General features: G+C 36.0%; 1 protein-coding gene across 1 annotated transcript in view; it reads left to right on the plus strand.

Moving 5' to 3' along the window:
* The window catches only part of Zdhhc13 (zinc finger DHHC-type palmitoyltransferase 13), a 48,447-nt gene extending 29,691 nt beyond the window's left edge, over positions 1-18,756 (plus strand). Inside the window, exons 9-17 of the mRNA XM_048359887.1 lie at positions 115-248; positions 2,392-2,492; positions 7,362-7,486; positions 8,373-8,435; positions 9,517-9,610; positions 10,286-10,369; positions 13,757-13,914; positions 16,376-16,473; positions 18,157-18,756. Coding sequence (XP_048215844.1) covers positions 115-248; positions 2,392-2,492; positions 7,362-7,486; positions 8,373-8,435; positions 9,517-9,610; positions 10,286-10,369; positions 13,757-13,914; positions 16,376-16,473; positions 18,157-18,295 — 996 coding nt within the window. The 3' untranslated portion in view covers positions 18,296-18,756. The remainder of the gene's footprint in view (positions 1-114; positions 249-2,391; positions 2,493-7,361; positions 7,487-8,372; positions 8,436-9,516; positions 9,611-10,285; positions 10,370-13,756; positions 13,915-16,375; positions 16,474-18,156) is intronic.
* The last annotated feature ends 432 nt before the right edge of the window (positions 18,757-19,188 follow it).

Here is a 19,188-nt window from a genome sequence, read left to right on the forward strand (position 1 = left end):
AAAAATCTTTGTGCTAGTTCTGTTGTTGTACTGTTTTAATATACGTAGGAAATTCTTGTACAGAACAAATTATTATTAACTACTTAGCTGGTTCTAAAAGTCTGACTCTCTTAGCTCTTCCTGATGCTGCTGCTCTCTGTGATTACCATGTGGGCTGTTGGATACATTCTAGACTTCAATTCAGATTCTTGGCTTTTAAAAGGATGCCTTCTAGTAACATTGTTTTTCCTGACATCTTTGTTTCCAAGGTATGTATGTTTGTCTTTGCAAAGCTTGTTATTGTATTGCCAATGTAATTGCTTATCTCTGTTGTTTATTAGCCAAAATCACAGGGTTTTTTTGCATTATAAATATTAACCATATACAGTATCCTGGGCCTGATAAAATGGAAGAGTTTTGTTGCCTATTATTTATTTGTTTTGGTGTTGTTGTTTTTTTGCCAGTCCTGGGACTTGGACTTAGGACCTGAGCACTGTCCCTGGCTTATTTTTGCTCAAGACTAACACTCTACCACTTGAGCCACAGCGCCACTTTTGGCTTTTTCTATATATGGGGTTCTGGGGAATCAAACCCAGGGCTTCATGTATGGGAGGCAAGCACTCTACCACTAGGCCATATTCCCAGCCCCTGTTGCCTGTTTTTTGATTGAAAGCAATTTACTCAACCCAATACCTGATTGACTTGATTACACAGTTTGCTTTTTGAATTGTTTTGGTGAACAGTAGAGATTTTTGTAGTTATTTGTGTGTTCAATCTTATTTTTCTATTTTTCAAAAATGTTCTTGCCTTTGAAAAAAATCTAAGTTCATTTCATGTTTTTGCCCAATGATTTTTTTTGTTAAAATAACCTGATTAAAAATGAGAGAGATTTTAAAATAGTAACTACAGGGTAATTCTATTTCTACGAAAATATGCTTGTTTGTATTTAGTTCATGGTTGAGTCAGTTTGCATGGATCCAAGTCAAACTTTAACACATAGCAGCCTGACCTCAAACAAGTTGCTTGCCTTACTGAGCTTTAGTTTCTCTTCATCTTTTAGATCTAGATCATTACTGTGGTCATACCTACTTCATAGTTAAATCAAGGGATTAGGACAATGTCTGACATGTAGTTATTACTCAATGATGTCACATCCCCTTCTCTCTGTCTCAGTGAAGTGGTGTCCAATTCTTCACATGGATGTGTGTGTCATCCTTGTTCCTGGCACTTCCCCTCTCATTTCCCACATCCAGTCCTCATGGTATACTTCTCATCTACTCAGTGGCACATCAGGCCAAGTCTAACCAGTGTCTTAAACTCACCCCCTGGAGTGTACAGATCAGTTTATATCTTTTTTTTTCTGGCTTATATCCCTCTCATATGTTGGTTGTGCTCAGAATAAAATCCAGACTGTCTATGAGGTATTAGGTGATTTGTTCCTTCCCCCCTTCTCCCTTGATCCTATCACATTCTCCACCTTTCTCTTCCTGGCACATATCAAGCTTTCTTACCTGTGTTTTTTAGATCTTGCTAGTGTCCTTGTGTAGTGTTCTGACACCCTGTCTTTGAGTATCTGGAGAAGTGACTCAAGTGTCAGTTCAAATGTCCCTTAGTGAGAGACCATTGCTGACTAAAACTCTGTTGCATCACTTATTCTCTTCATAGTACTTATTCTTCTGCAGTAAGTGCTAAATAAGTAAGGCACATAAAGCAAGGAAATTTGTCTCTTCTGTGGAGCATTTTCATCACTGAACAAAAAGAAAAATGTAATGATGATCATCCATAGAAAAGAATCTGCAAGGAAATATAGTGCTGCTATTTACAGGGTGTCATGAAAGTTTCTGAATCCTTTTGCTTGCCATTATTTTCTGGAGTAAGCATGCATTGCTTTTGTCCTGAAAAAACAAATTAGTAGAGGAATTTTATTAGAGTAGGATAATTGGATATGAATGAATTAAATTTGACTGTAAAATATATGCTCAAATTTCTGAAAATTCCAAAATACCTAAAACTATCTATTATTCAGAAAGCTTTTAACTTAAAAATATTTCTTTATTTTTTTTCATTGATTTGGATTGACTTTACGTCTTAATAACTTTTAATCTAAACATCAGTTATCACAGTCATAACTTTTCCCCAGGCTAGCTTCAAAGCTTGATCTTCCCAATCTCTGTTGCTGAATAGCTAGAATTGCAGATATAAGCCATCATACCAGGCCTCAAACATACACGTCAGTTTTTTCATGTGTAAGATTGGTTGAAATAGTAAGTGCATGTCTGTTACTTCGTGGAAAGTAGTACATGACCTAGGGTAAGCACCAAGGAAGTGTTGTTAGTGAGAAATTTAGAACTAGACTAGACATGAATTATGTTTATATTCTATTTCACTAATATGCACTTTTTTTCCCCCTAGGTTATTGGTCGGATATAAGAACCTTATATATTTACCAACAGTCTTTCTGCTAAGTTCCATTTTTTGGATATTTATGACTTGGTTCATCTTATTTTTTCCTGATATCCTTTAAGGTTAAATTAGATGTATATCTCATTTTGCCTCTAAAAACTAGTAATGCCATTGGTAATCTGTATATTTAAAATGATACAGGGAATGTAGCTTTTAGTTGCATGCATTTATTGATTCCAATTGAATGTTATATACTGAAAATCTACTTGACTGGAAGTAAACTCGGAGCCAAGTGTGAAAACAGTAGGTATCTGATTTTTATTACATATAGCAGGGGAATAGTAGGATGAATTCTTGTTTTACTTGGACCTGTAGTAATATATTAGACTGTTTCTGAAATTTCTTCAAGATCAGATGGTTCTTTTAGTTTGGTCATCAGTTCAAGTTGATGAATTATTCATCTGGTACCAAAATAGTTTACGTAGGAGAGAGATTCAGGAAAATATGGGTTTTCTCATAATAATAAATAGCATTATCTGAGGCAGTAATTCTCAATCCAGAACAAAAATGTTTGCTTTGCCACTCAAAATATATGTGACACAGGTTTTAGAAAAACACACTCCTGCTGTGTGCTCAGCTTTATTTTATCCTAGTAAAACATTATATCCTGGGCTGGGAATGTGGCTTAGCGGTAGAGTGCTTGCCTGGTGGTAGAGTGCTTGCCTGGCATGCATGAAGCCCTAGGTTCTATTCCTCAGCACCCCATAAACAGAAAAGGTCAGAAGTGGCACTGTGGCACAAGTGGTAGAGTGCTAGCTTTGAGCAAAATGAAGCCAGGGACAGTGCTCAGGCCCTGAGCTCAAGCCCCAGGACTGGCAAAAACAAACAAAAAAATTATATCCTTTTTAAAATATTGTAGTCACAGCCCAGTTAATCCTTTCATCACCTACTAATGGATGCTAGATAGCCTGTGGTTGAAATGGAAAGCAAAGTTCATATCTGCTGGATAAGTTTATCAGTTGAGGATCAGAGCCCGGTTCCAAGAATAGCTCAAAGAGGTATTGTTCTTTTAAGGCTGGCCAAGTCCAGTCACCTAGAAGTAAGAGAAGGCAACTACTTCTTAGGTGTAATGTCTGTTTATAATGGCCAATTCGACTGGACCAATTTTGATCTTTCAGGACTACCTTTTCTCCTTCTAATGATCCTGGCATTGGAATCTATTATATGTTCTTGCTTTGCTTATAGGATATGGGAAGTAGAAATGTGGCAGATAGAAATATACTTTTAGCATATTCCTTTCCTTTCTATATTATATTTAACTATTGATAAACCTTAAGATGTTTAGGTTGACAATGTGGAATGTTTGACTGGCTGGTACACCATGAAACCATTTGATGTAGGCATCCATCTGAACCTGCTGCTGATACAGTATTGAGTCAGTAGGTGGCGTACTTTACCATAGATCAGTGCTTTTCAAGTGGAATGTGAAAAGCTGTTAGAACTGCCCTATAAACCTACCCCAGATTGTCAGAGTAGTATTGCTTCAGGTTTTGCAGTCAGGATGTGAATGGAGGCTTCTCTTTCCACAGCCTCTGATCTTTTATGGAAAGAGGAGCTGGGGTACTGTGAAAAGCATATGGTCTTTGGAATCAGACAATTTTTTTTCTTTTTCTTTTCTCTTTACTTTTTTTTTAGTTATGTAGCATTAGGCAAGTTACTTGGTTTCACCCAGTCTTTTTTTTTTTTAAGTGAGATAACAGTACCAATCTTATGGGACAGCTGCAAGAGTTACTATGCTATATAATGTCTCTAAAGAGCCAGCCACAGTATCCACTACCAGGTTGGCATTGTATACTTAATATTGTTGCTGGATGAAATCAATAGTAGATGTAGGCTGAAATTTTAGGAAAAACTTCCTTAAGCTTGGCTTCTCAGGTGAGCAGCTCCTTTAGGTGCCTTTTATGTGTTCAGCAAGTAACATATTTGCTTCTTATGAAGGGAAGTGATAAATTTGAAGGTATGACCAAGACTTAGGAAAGAAATGGTGGTCCACTGAATGTTATGTTTATGATACTGCTATACCTCAACTTACAAGGCCTTGCTATGGAGAGACACCACCTAGTTTCAGTATAGAAGAATTAAAAGCCAGATGTGATGGCTTGTGCTTATAATCTCAGCACTCAAAAGTTTGGAGGCTGGCCATCCAAGGCCATCCTTAGTAGCAGACTGTCTCACAAAACCAAAATTTAGGGTGTAGCTCAGTGATACAGTGTTAACATGGTATTCACAAGGCCTTGGATTGGATCAACAACACCACAAAAAAGGAGGAAGAGAATAGGAAGGAAGGAGGAAGGGCAGGCCAATGTGTCCAGTAACTCAACTGTCAAGGAAACCAGAATATTCTCATGTAACTATTTGAGTGTCCAAAGGACAACAACAATCTCACTGTCCTCTGCATGGAGGACACACTCAAAAGTGTGTTTGCTTTATTGAATTCTATTCTTTTAGGGATAATAATGAATAGGAACACAAAGAAGCATGATCAGTAAACTTGTGTATGGAACAACATTGCTGGTATTCTGGAGGCATGATTATTGCTTCCTACTTCCAAGTTGTTTGCAAAACTTATCATTTGGATGCCAGTGAGGGAAGTTGGGCATTCATTTAAAAGGCTGTTGAACAAATGTGGGATTAAGCTAATTATAGAGAACAAATTGAAGGACAGCTATATTGTAGATCTAAAAGATCCATTGAATGAAAATCAATTGATCACATTATAGAATGTCAAATTTTAGATATATATAGAGAGACTTTAACTGCAAAAGTGTCACCCGCTTATAGGAGATGCTGACATAAATAACTACAGTCTAAGGACCATAGAAAAAAGCATTACTAGGTTTACAGAAGGGAGAATATCTTCTCTAAGGCTCCAGAAAAGATTAAGGAGGAGAGGAAGAACTAAGTCTTGAGGAAAATGGGGACTTGGACATACTGAAATTGTGTCTTCAGAAGAAGTTGATTGTTCGTAGTCAGGCAGCCACATGAGCAAGGGCAAGAAAGCAAGGTATGTGTTTGGATTTATGTGAAGGGACAAGTCAATTCACTTTACTTGGAGGGAGGAATGCAGTGATTGTCTTGGGATTGTTCTGGTTAAATTATTCAGAGCAGGAGCTTCAAATTCGGTGAGTTCACTTTGCAGGATCATCATGTGATTCAACCAAATGTGTATTTGTGTGTGTATGTCTTAACATACATTAACCACACAAAAGAGATTTTATTGTGACATTTTCACACATGTATGCAAAATATTCCAGTCAATCTTACCCATCCCCTCCCCAACCAGGGAAGTTTTTGAGAATGCACTGTATGTATTAAGACTTAATGGGGGGAAAATAAATAGATGGGATTTTTTTTTAAGATTTTGCCCCATATTTTGTTTAGTAGTATTCTTCTTAGTTCATTTTAAGTGAACTTTGTTAAAATTTAGTTTCACTCAAAGTCTCTTTCTTATCTTTCTCTTAAAGCTAGGCCCAACTGCAGATAAACCGTGATAAACAACTAACCATATTTGTTCCTGCCTATCTGAACCAAATATGGTTGTGCTGATCTCTGGTTAAAATGGCACTGTTTATGTTTCAGTGAAGGAATGAAGCCTCTGGGGATCTTGTTAGAATCCAGAGTCTGATTCTGTAGGTCTTCTATGAGACCTGAAATTCAGCTTTTTCTACTGATGTATGGACCACTCTTTGAGTAGTAGCAAGAGCTTAGAATCTATTTTATGGCCTCCTTTTAGAAATACTTTGAAGTCTGAAACAAGTTAGTTTGGCAATACATTGAAAGGTACATACAATTACTGTGTCAGTAATAATTTAAATTAAGGAAAGAAAATTGGCTTTTCTCCTGACTTAATGATTTATTACTGCATATTTGTTTTTCTTTCTCCATAGCAAAATTTTACTTTTTACACAAAGAAATTGCACCACTTTAATAAACATTTCAAAGCAATAATGTTTATCCTCAAACTATTTTATCTACAATCACCTTCTTTTTCAAATAGTATGTAATTTGTAATCATTTTACATGAAGAATGGTTTAAGTTATCCTGAAACAGTTATCAGGATATTTAAACTTTCCACTAAGAAATTTTGGCAAGCATTCATCTGCTATATAGAGAAATATTGTAAGTTGGAAAGCCTGGTGTAGTGGCTCAAGTCTAATCCTAGCTACTTGAGAGTCAGAGATCAAGGGATCAGCTCGAGGGATCAGTTTGAGGCCAGGTGGGCATAAAAGTTTTTGAGACAATATCTCAACCAGTGTTGGGGATTTTTGTCTCAACTACAAGGTTATGCACAATGGCTGGGGACAGTGATACACCTGTCATCACTAACAGTGCAAGAAAGTACAAAGTTTGCTGGCCTGCTCATAAAGCAAGACCCTATCTCAAAAATAACCAATGCAAAAAGGAGCTTGAGTTTTTGCTCAAATGGCATAGTATCTGCATAGCAAGCTTGAGGCACTGAGTTTCATCTCCAGTACAGAACTCCCCTCCCCCTCATTTAATTTTAGTTTGAATTTCTGACCCAAGTCAATTTGTTTCCTTGAAAATTTTATTAAAATGATCAGAGAATATTTTTCTGAGTACTTGCAGGAGAGCCACAGTTATGCCATTAAATGGTTAATTTATTTGAGACTTGAGTGTTTTTCCAACTTGAGGATATTCTTCAGAAGTTGTGACTATTCCTATCAATATTTAATAAAGTATTAGATAATGAGGAAGCATTAATTATTAACCAAATAACAGCAAATTCCTGTAGGATTAGAAGATAGGAGAGTGCCACTGTTTGGAGATGGGGTGTGTACCTAGGGAAGTTGGGGTACAGTATAAAGAAGATAAGTTCTTAATGAACCAGTGATGAAGTTTGCTTTTATCACAAATGCTCGTAGTGGAAGGTTGATGTATTCCTTAACTAGTCTTTAACATACAGCAGGTAGCCCTTTCTATTTTGTTTTCATTTTCAGCATTTTAGCTTTTCTCTACTTTTTCTACAAGACTTGGGCAACTGATCCAGGCTTTACAAAGACTTCTGAAGAAGAAAGGAAAGTGGTGAGCTTTCTTTGTAATTTTTTTTTATATTTTGTTTTTGCATCAGAGGATATATAAATTTCATAAAGTTAGAGCCATGTGGGTTTTATCATAACTGTATCTTTAATTCTTGCAACTCAGTGGGTATAACATAAATGTATAGGGATTAAATCAGCAAAAGTATGATTTCTTGATACTTAAACTTGTCATTTATGTATATGAAAGACTTATTTTCTATAAAAGTATTAACTTATCAAGATTTTTTAGATTTGATTTTTGTTATCAGATATGATTTTTCTCTTTTTTTATGACATTTAGATAAGGACAATTTAGCCTAAATTCCTTACTTACTACATGGCAGGTAACTAGGCAGCGACCAAGAGATTTACTTCTCTTACTAACTGAGGAGGTACACCTTCTTTTCAACATGAAGTTGTCAGATGACAGGATATGCTTTCCACATACTCATGAATGTTCACAAGTTAGGTAGAATATTATCTTTTGATATCTAAAGCCAGTCCTCAAAGACTCAGCCCTTGGTGCATAGAGCCATTGGTTTTGATTTATATTTGATATTTTGTTTCTTCTTAATGATGTGTATATAAATGCATACTTATTTTTCTCTAGTAGATTATAACTGGTGGAAGTTTGAAATTCATGATGAGAAAGTGATAAGGGAGGTGGCACAAGGTTGTTAATCTTATAGTTGAATTTAATAACTACTGGCTAAAAAGACAGCCTAGAAAAGTGATAGTATTTCAGGCACAGAAAGATTTGGTGACAGGTGTTCCAAATTGCTTTTCTAGCTACTTCACTTAGGAGCAAGAGCTGTGAGAATGATATATAACCATGTATAATATGTTCTCCAATAAAACAAAGTCTTAAGGTTAAATTTTGTGTCTTTTAGAATATTGTTACCCTTGCAGAAACTGGCTGCCTGGACTTCCGAACATTTTGTACATCATGTCTTGTGAGTCTTTTTCCCATGTTTGTTTTCCATAGTAAAAAGAAAATTCTTGGTAACATTGCATCTTTGTTTTTCTTTTTGCTTTTCTTTTTTTTAAAGTTTTTATTATCAAACTGAGTTACAGAGAGGTTACAGTTTCATACATTAGGCATTCGATACATTTCTTGTACTGTTTGTTACCTCGTCCCTCATTTCCCCTCCATCCTACCCCCTTCCCTTCCCCTCCATGAGTTGTTCAGTACATTTACACCAAACAGTTTTGCAAGTATTGCTTATGTAGTTTTTTGTCTTTTTTTACCCTGTGTCTCTCGATTTTGATATTCCCTTTCAATTTCCTAGTTTTAATAACAGTATACACAGTTTCCAATATATTCAGATAAGATACAGAGATAGTGTAGGTACAACCAGAGGAAGGTGATACAAGAAGATCATCAATAATAGAAGCTACAGTTATACATGGCACGTTGAAAGTAGTTACAACTGTGGGTAACATTGCATCTTCATGGATACTTATACAATTTTGTTTCCAATTGTATTTTTGTATTATTGTCAGGAACAATTTTCTGCCATGAACATATGGAAGAATGTTGATAATCTCATGAAGTTGTTTGTGGTTAATTATCTTTGTGAAGTGCTGTTTTGTTTGCTTTTCTCTATAAAGCATGTATTCTAACTTCAAATCAGAGGCTCATAATAACCTAGAAGCCACTTAATGAAACCTTTTATTTTGCAATTGAGAAATCAAAGCCTAGAAGAAATAGTAAGTTATTGGAAAATAATTAGAAAGTCCAGAAATAGAGCTCTTTTATTTTTTTCAGTTCACCTTTGATCTGCTTTATGGTACTGCCTCAGTTCCTCTTAGCCAAGTGTTCTGTGAAATTAAATCCCCCTTATCAGTAGTTTAATTTGAGTAGACATAAGGATGCAAATATTAATAAGGTATTCTGTACTTTCTACGTGAATTGATTGTTTAGGGTTGTTTGTAATGGTGTCTTTATGATCACTTAGGGTTAAAATTTTGCTTATGATTTGCTAGTACATTGAGGCACAGTTTTGCTTAGACCTCTCTTAATTACCCATTTAGATAAGGAAGCCATTAAGGTCACTCCATTGCCATGTGTGCAACTCTTGTGTGGCTCGATATGATCAACACTGCTTTTGGACTGGACGGTGTGTAGGTGAGATACCTAATTTTTTCAATTGCTCTTATGTACTTAGGCATATATTTTGTTAAGTGTGTGATTTATGAGAAAAAAATGGACATTCAAGATTCCCATTTTGTAGCTCTTTTGTGAAAATCGTCTTTATAGTGTAAGACTTGGAAAGCTAATTATTGAGGTTAGTAATGACAGTTATTGTCAGTATTATAATATTTTAGAGTTTGTGGAACTGTTTCATACATGACATACAATTTGATCATTAGAAGGCCACTTCAGTAGTATCAGTTTTTCACTCCAAATGTTACGAACTTTCTATGTTATGACTTTTTTGTATTATTTGTGTTTACCCTCTATACTTGCCTTCTTTGAGATTCATCTAGGGGCTAGAATCAGATGGCAGAGGTGGACTGCCTTTCACCCAGAGAATACTCTTTTTTTCTAACTGTAGCCCTGAGTTTCCTCTGAATTTTCCACAGTAAAAGCCTTTTAAGTTAGTAGGGAATAAATATCAGTTAACATGAACATTTGTATCATATCGAAACTATTTGGGTTTTTTTAGTAGTATTTAAAAGCAATTGCTTTATTTCTGTTTTACTTTGATGAAGGCTATTGACAAGACAATGGTTACTAAGATATTATATGGGAAAACCCTATAAGAAAAAGTAAATGTGCTTTTGTTTCTTTTTGATTTAGGTTTTGGCAACCATCACTATTATATTTTTTTCTTACTTTTCCTTTCCCTGGTATGTGACTGGGTTATCTATGGATCTTTCATCTGTAAGTATAAATTTTTCTTACAGTCTTACATACCCACACTCCTGTTTCATTCTGGCTAGATAACTACACTATACCTTTAATACAAACTCTTAGTACTGGGAAGTTTCAAGAAATGCTGAAGGAGGTTAGTTCTCAGTATTTGGAAAAGAACCTTGATAAATGTGCAAAGTGGTCAAAAATAGAAATAGGTTTATTCCCAGTGAAAAGGAAAAGCTAGATGATCAAGTACGTAGAAGAAGGTATTAAGTAAATAAAATAAAGAAAAAGAATAGTCACTGGTAGAGGAACAAAACTGAAAGCACATGCCATTTGATAAGTATAGAGTGAAACTGAGAATTGATGGGAAAATGAGCAGTTGAAGATTAGGAATAAAATCTTAGAAAACTTTAACTCACTATTCCTCAGCCCTGAGAGAAGAAAACAGCTTTTAGGAGCAAGTAAGGACCAGATTTAAATTGAAGCAGGAAGGACTTTAGTTAGCTTTTTCTTCGGTAGGGGTAAAGGAGGGTTGTTAATGAGGTTAGAACTCAGGACTATGCTTGTCAGATGAGTACTCTACTACTTGAGCCATGCTTTCAACCATTTTTTCGTTGGGTTATTTTTCAGATAGCCTTTTGCTTATGCAGCTTGGGAATGTAATCATCCTACCTATGTCTCCCACATACCTGGGAATACAAGAATGTACTTACACCTGTCTCATTAAGTTAGAGTTTTGTTAACGATTTGCCTGGACTGGCATCAAACAGTGATCCTCTAATTTCTTAAGTAGCTGGATTACAGGTGTGAGGCACTGAATCTACCTTGGTTAGTTGTTAAATCTTGCAACTTTCAGTATAGTTACCTAAGGGAAAAATCTATAGTGCTAGCAATTTATTTACTTATTTGGACTTTAACTATTTGTTATCTATTTTAAAGGCTGTAGGAAAACTTTAGTCACAGTTTTCCCTTCTAACCTCTTCCTGTCTACCATAATGTTACCAATAGAGTACTCATTGTTGCTTGAGCAAAATCATTGCAGGAAGATGTTAGTGAAGTATGTTCTCCATATCCTGAGCCCTGGTACTCTTATCAACTATCTGTGTTCTCTCACCTCTGTTTTCTTGTTTAAATTTCACTTTTGAAAGAGTTCTATGCCCTATCCCTAACCTATTAATTCCTCTCTCTAAAACTATCCAGTGTACAGATGTCGCTTGTCTTTGTCTTTCATGTTTAGAAGTTCTTAGAATCTGTCTGGAATAGATTGCTTTTTTGCCTTGGTATAGACATGATATTAGCTACAATTACCTTTCCTGATCCTTTCCTACCTGACCCCTTAGGTTAGTAATTTTAACTAAATGTAACCATCATATCCTTTAGTAGGCCTAATATAGTCAGAGGTTAATATTATGTCTTGTGGCATAAATAAGACTTTTGACAGTACTTCCCAGAGACTGCCTTTTTAAAGTTTGATGATAAAGCATATTCTTGGAAAAGCTTTTTAAGTTGGCCCATGGACCATCTTGTCCCTTGGACTTGATCCTAGGAAAGAGAAGCCAAACTTTACACCACTCTTGTCTCTCCTAACTAAAAATAGTCACCTTCATTTGGTGTCTAAACCGATGATAAGACTCTATTGATAAGGACACAAACAATTTTCCATCACATTCAGTCTTTCCACATTAGTTTTTTTAAATTACACACACTCCCCCTCCCCCCATATGTTATCTCTTTTCTCTGGCTCTGTTTTTATACTGTATTTTATTTTTGAGGAACTGTCTTACAACTCTAGATTAGCTACACATGTTTTCTTTTGTATTCTAACAATATTTACACTGAAATTATGTCACTGTTATTTCACAGACAGGAAACATGGACTTTTGTGTTTTGGTGATTCTGGAGTTGAAACTCAGGGCCTTATATCTGCTATACAGGCAGTTGACCTACCACTTGGGCCATGCCCTTAGCACAGGAGATATGAATTTGTGCTTTGTGCACCATTTCTCTATAAGGCCTCACTGTCTTCCACCCTCTTTATTTACATTAACACTATTACAGTAGAGTCCTGCTGTATGGCCTCCTTTTTCTGTGATCCAATAGCAGCTACTTCTGCCTCTGCATAGCCTTAATCCACTTCATCTTTTGTGAGTTATGTTTTCTGGATGGACAGTAAAAGGATCATAAAATGTCAGTAGTCTACAGGCTAAGGTAACAGAGGAATTAGATCAATATCAAGAAGAACTGTATAACTGTCAGAGCTATCTAAAGATGAAAATGATTGGCTTGGAACAATAAGTTCTTTATCATAAACCTATGACTCCTTGATAAGAACACATTAGCATAAATAAATATTGCATAAGATAATGTGGACAGCCACTTGCAGCTATATCTTTGATACTGAATCTGAAATCATTTCTTCAGTAGGAGAACTTCAGTTTAGGTATACATCATTTTATATTATCAGAAAATTTCCCAAAAGGGAACAGTAGAAATCCAAAAGCTAAAGAAAATAGATATTGTTTCCCACTCAGCAGCTGTTTGCTCCACCTCTTGTTAGAAATTTGTGTCTGTGTGTGTGTGTGTGTGTGTGTGTGTGTGTGTGTGTGTGTGTGTGTGCAAGAGGAGGTAGATATCAGGTGTACAGGGTGCATCTTTCTCCATAATGAGAAGTTCTAAATAGAGTAGAATTTTCTTTGTTTCCTTGATTCTTATTCTCTGGTGATTGCTCTTCGAGTGCTCCTGGCCCATATTCATGAAAGATGGCTAAGAATCAAATGAGACTCAGAAAAAGAAAGAAAAATAGATGTGCAGGACTAAAATGATCAGACAATTGAAAGCAAAGTCATGGACTCATTTTCTTCCTGCCCAGGAGCTCTTTGGAGAAATGTCTGAAACTACTTATCAAATTATCAGAGGGCTTTATGAAATCAAGGTATAAATCTACATGATTCTCATTTCAGAAATAATTCACTCATTCCTCATAGTCAAGAGGGCTATACAAGTTGTAACCTCAAATATCCCTTCCTCTTTTTTCTGCTGCTACTTACCTGTTTTTTCCTTTCTGTTGCTCTTAGCTTCATTGATATGTGGCCAGTCTAAAAAAGACCATAGTGATGTTCTCTCTTTTAATTGGCAGACAAATGCCCTGGGGAAGAAACTGAAATGTGACTATTTAAATTTTGTTCTAAATTCTTTTCTTGCACTGTGCCACTGAGCTACTCCCCCAGTCTCTACAGTCAAATACTAATTTATGCCATTGTATTATGTCTACCTTTCTTTTCTCTTTGAATAGAATTGCAGTGAGTTTATCTTCTTGGAGAATGAACACTGGGTTTGGTGGGGGTGTTTTGTTTTGAGTTTTTTTTGCCATTTTTAATCATGGATTCCTTTTTTTTTTTTTTTAATTCACAGATTGGTCAAATCATTGTACTACAACATTCAAGGAAGATGGACTGTGGACCTACCTCAATCAGATTGTGGCCTGCTCTCCTTGGGTTTTATATATTTTCATGGTAGCCACTTTCCATTTCTCATGGTCAACATTTTTATTAATAAATCAACTTTTTCAGGTATGCATATCTCATAATGCCTCTGATTACAATTTCTTATAACCTGTAGTAAAGCAAAAAGTCAGAAGACGTAGATTCTCATCCTAATTTTGTTGCTTCCTCTGAGTCTAGGTATGATATTTGATCAGTCTTGAATTTCAGATTCCTTGTTTCTAAAATGAGGATCATTCCTGTCTATTTTAAAAAGATGGTTGAAAGGTAGAATAATAAATTATTTGCTGGAGCTGGACCTAGATAGGACTGACCTAATTTTACCTCTTAATATTTTGGTATGCAGAGGTCAGTAGAGTTGCTCAAAATGAGTGGCTAAATCAAAACTGGAAATTTAGTTCCTCTGACAGTCCCATTCAAAGGCTCTGGTTTCACCGAATCAAATCAAACGGTTTGTGAGAGAATGATGCAAAGTAACTATAAAGCATCTTAACAAATGTAAGGTAATTACTTTTCCTCAAGTTTTCCCAACTCTGTTGCCCAATGCAGTGCCTAGGTGAATGGGAATGAGAAGAAATGAAAGGTAGACCAGACCTTAATCAGTGGACATATATTTTTGGAGAAAGCAGGGCCACTTAGAAAGCTTAAGGTCCAGGCCATAGTCACTGTCAGCTTTCTACAAAACTTCTATCCCTTCCCGGCTGATGTTCTCCTATTTACCTAATCTAATTCTCACTGTTACTTTGACCTTAAAACATGAAATGGGCAGCAGTGATCTCTCTGAGCCAATTATTGCAATACCTTAGATAATTAAAGCATTAAGCAGTAAAAGCAAAATGTATTCCTCTTTTATGGAAAATAACCAATTCCAAAATAATGCTAATAGAAAGAAGAGGGGAAGTAAGAGGGAAGAAAAGAGAAAAGATAAGTTGTCAAGGAAAGAAGATAATACTGACAGTTTTCGATTTTTGGTGTTGTTTTGTTTTGTTTTGTTTTTACAGTACTGGAATTGGAACTCGAAGCCACTGGAGCTATGTCTCCACCTGTTTCTACTTCAATTATTTTTAAGATATAATCTTGTACTTTTTACCTGTGCCCACCTTGGACAATAATTCTTCTACCTCCATTTCCCATGTAGATGGGTTTACAAGCCTGCTCTACCATGCCTACTATGTTATTTGAGATAGAGACTTGCTATCATTGACTGGTCACCTCAAATTTATAATCTTGTATCTGTCTTCTACATAACTGGGATTCGGGCATGGGCCACCAATCCTAGCCTCTTGAGTATTAATCTTAATCCTTCTGACATCATTAGCTCAGGTAGTAAGAATGAATGTTAGTATTAGTAACTACTCATGTTAATTATCTTAATACTAAATGCTTTATATTTGCCAAAACACTCATCTGTTTTTTTTCATAAATACTTGATATATACTTCAGGCCTGCCTATGTGGATATGAATGAGTCCAAAAGATGTTGAGTGCCTTGCTTATGTCCATAGACCCTCACTAAAATTCCAAGCAAATATAATTTTCTAAGATATGAAGCACAAATTCTAATTCTCTTCTTTTCTGACTCCTAGAACAAGTACAGAGGTTATGCTGTTTATCAAAAGGCTATGTGTTTATAATTTCTTACCAAAAAAATGGGCCCTAATTTTCAGAACACATTTTCTTAATGAGCAGAACAATCTAGTTCTTTGAAAACATCTGAATACTCAATAAGACATTGTTTGACTTCAGCAAGTAAAAATGAGCGTATAGACTGCTGGTTAGCAGCAAGGGCTGTGTCCTCACGCTGAACTGTGTTAACCCCAATTCTGCTACTCTTACAACTGTGTAGCCTTCAACCAGTTACTTCACCTCTCTGAATCTCTGCATTTGATATTTTAGCTTTATACTTTAGGTCATTGAAATATTATGATGACTATGGTGTAATAAGTTCCATTTCACAGATAAGGAAATTAATATTTGAGCTGTTCTGAGAAGTAAATGAGATACTCCCGAAAGTTGTGGGTTTTTTTTTTTAATGTTTTGGGAATTTTTAAGTCACTTTGATTCTTACTTTTTCTTAAATATATATTGAGAAATTCACTCCTTCATTGTATTAACTTTTTTGGGGGGCATCTTTTCAAAGAGATTCTTAGAAGAACTCACAAATTGAGATAAATAGTTACACTGATACTGACCTTACATTGCTTTATTCATCCAACACTTGTGCTCTGAGCTGTTAAGAAATCTACTCATAACTATAAGCCACAGTTCGTATTAATGGAACAGTTACTTGTAACTCTCTTTAAGTAACTCTCTTTCTTGAAGGTTGATAAAAATCAGTGAAAGATCCCAGAAACTATATTTATATAAAAGAGTGCAGTTTAAGGCTGCTCAATCCTTGCTGCCATAAAAGGCTATCATACAGCCTTCGGAGGAATGACTAAATGTTTGCCAGTACCTTTTGGCGTATACTCCTAAGAGCAATGGAGCTTTGATGTGGTACTTTTCATATACTTTCCAACCATCTTTTTCAGATTGCTTTTCTGGGCCTGACCTCTCATGAGAGAATCAGCTTGATAAAGCAGAGCAGGCATATGAAACAGGCATTATCCCTCAGGAAAACACCATACAAGTAAGTGAGTTTTACTTTGGCCAGTGATTTCCTTACCTAGTGATATCACCCACAAAAATGTACTGTAGTTCTCTACCCTACTATCTGATGCCATTGAACCCCTCTTTATTGGAAACCTATGTCAGGTTTCGAGCAGTAAGGTCATAAGCCCCAAGGTAGTGAGGAATTTAGTCTAGGACTCAACACAAATAGTGTCTTTGAAGTTTTGCCAAGATGGGGAATCTCTTCAGTCAAGCCACATGGTCACAAGGTTGTGTTGCTGGCAAGGAATCAGTGTGAGGTAATTGAGCATGTGTTTGAGCAAGCCAGCCACAAGGCTGTCTGTAGAAAGTGTTAGATTGTATGCTTTGCCAGTGCTTTCAACCTGGCTTTCTGTCCAGTATTTCTTTCAGCGCTATGCTTAATGTGCCTGCCTATATCAGGGAGACAGTTTTTCAGATTTGATATATGTTCTCCTTAAAGCATAGGATGTATAAAACCTGTCCTCATTTGAAAATGAGAGTGTTTTGTAGGAAGGCTGTCATCTTATGATATCAAAGAGTAGGCTTTGAAGTTTATCTCCCTGCCACCTACATCAGGGTCTTAGAAGCTGGAAGTGCTGCAGAGGTGACCCAGAGCCCTTGAGGGATTTAGACACTCACTGCATATCTCATGAGCAGTCTATTTTAAAACCTGCTCTTGATCTGAGATGAAACTGTTAGCCTGCTAGACAAGAAAACCAGAGAGTAGGATGTGAATACTGTATGGGTTTTGAGAGGGGAGAAGTTGACATAGAGAAGAACTGGTCATAGTAATGGGAGTGGAGAGTAATGGAAAGCTTATGATGATCATTTCAGACTGACAGTGATAATCAAGTCCCCTTCTTAGCTAGAAGAATGAATATTTACTTCACTAAAGCATGGAATATGTGTGATAAAGGTAGAATTTTAAGCTGAGCTTTGAGATGTGGGGCAGGACTTGACAGAGATTGGAAGAAAAGCATATCAAATCCTGAAGAATTTGAAGTCAAGGACAGAAGTGAAAACTGGTGCCCATTTGCAGCATAACCTTAAAAAACTAAAGGTAAATCCTTAGTGTCACTTTGAATCTAGCTTCTAAAATTCTGTCCCAACTAAAAATTGTCCTTACTTTCCCTCCTCTTAAGTTACTTTAGGTCACAAAGTCTTGATCCAGTCTTGATCCTAACCTGTTCTCTCCCACTGCCATTCCATTGATTGCACATAGGCAGCTGTCTTCTTAGGATGCCACTTCCCAAGTAGTCTTTATTGACAGCAGCACTAGTCTTCTCGTGCAGAACACGACCGAGTAGACAGTACAGCTATTCTTAGGCATATATGTGTTTTGAGTGTATTGAGGATTGAGTTAGACACTGAAAAGACTGGTGACTAGTATCATGAGTAGGAAACGCGAAAGGAAGTGGTAAAAGCCAAGTGAGTTGCTAAATAGAACTCAGGGAGACTCAAAACAATGACTCAGGCTCAAAACTTGAACTAGGTTTGTGGAAGTAGGTTTATGTTCCTAGGCTTATGAAATATAAGCCTAGTTCCAGTCTAGTTACCTCTGGATTTCTGCAGCATCTCCTTGGGATATTATATTACAGATTCTCAGAGAAATTTTATTTTGAATGAATATCTGTTAAGAGTTGTGTAGTAAATGTAGTGACACACATTCTTTTCTTGGCAGCCTTGGATTCACACAGAACCTCGCAGATTTCTTTCAGTGTGGCTGTTTTGGCTTAGTGAAGCCCTGCATAGTAGATTGGACATCACAGTACACCATGGTCTTTCACCCAGCCAAAGAGAAGGTTCTTCGTTCTGTATGAAGAAAAACAACAGAAAACTCTCACTCTGATTTTGGGTTTGTGTATGTTGATGCCTTGTGGTCTGAAAGTGAATGAAATTAGGAATTCACTTGACCCAAGCACAAACACAAGTGGTTTTGAAACTCTTTGGTAAAATAGTTCTCAGTAAGTTGCATGCCTTCTTTCATATCTACAAGGATGGACTGATCCTGGGCAATTTTGCTAGACATCGTTAAAAATATGTATATATTTTTCCCTCCAAAGTTTAAATTACTTTTTTAAAAGGTAATATTTGCTGATTATGGATAAAAGTATTTTCAAATACTGTATAGGCTGCTTCAAAGTAGTTCTATTCTTTAAACTTTGATTTTTGATAAGTTATTTGTTCTACCTATAAATATGTAAAGAATATTTAAATAGATATACCTGTTATAGTTTCTCAATAAAGAAAGGTGTTGTTTTTTTTAAAAAAGAAAACAGTTGGGGCTGTTTCTGACACCTAACATTTTTAGAATCTTCAATTGAGAAAATATATTTACATGATATAAACTAATTCAGTCTCAGGAACTCCCATTTGTCAAACAGGTAATCATGTTGGTCACCAGTAGGGGGAGTCTAGGTACAGTATGCCCAGGAAACAGGAGAGTCTCCAAAATTACTAGAGTGCATATATACATATATGTATACATATACATATGTATATGTCTTTGTTTAAATTCTAGTATAACTTGTTTGCTCTTATTACTAGCATTCTCATTTACTAAACAATTTTCATTAAGTGCCCACTGTTTATTGCACATAGTTTAAGTATGTCAGATTTTCTAACAAGGAGGGAAATTGAAATTTAAGGCAATGGGAAAAGGCTATGCTGATTATATACTAGTTGTCAGAGCACAGATATGGATTCATTCAAC

This window comes from Perognathus longimembris, chromosome 13 (genome assembly GCF_023159225.1).
Source record: "Perognathus longimembris pacificus isolate PPM17 chromosome 13, ASM2315922v1, whole genome shotgun sequence".
In the NCBI taxonomy this organism is placed as follows: domain Eukaryota; kingdom Metazoa; phylum Chordata; class Mammalia; order Rodentia; family Heteromyidae; genus Perognathus; species Perognathus longimembris.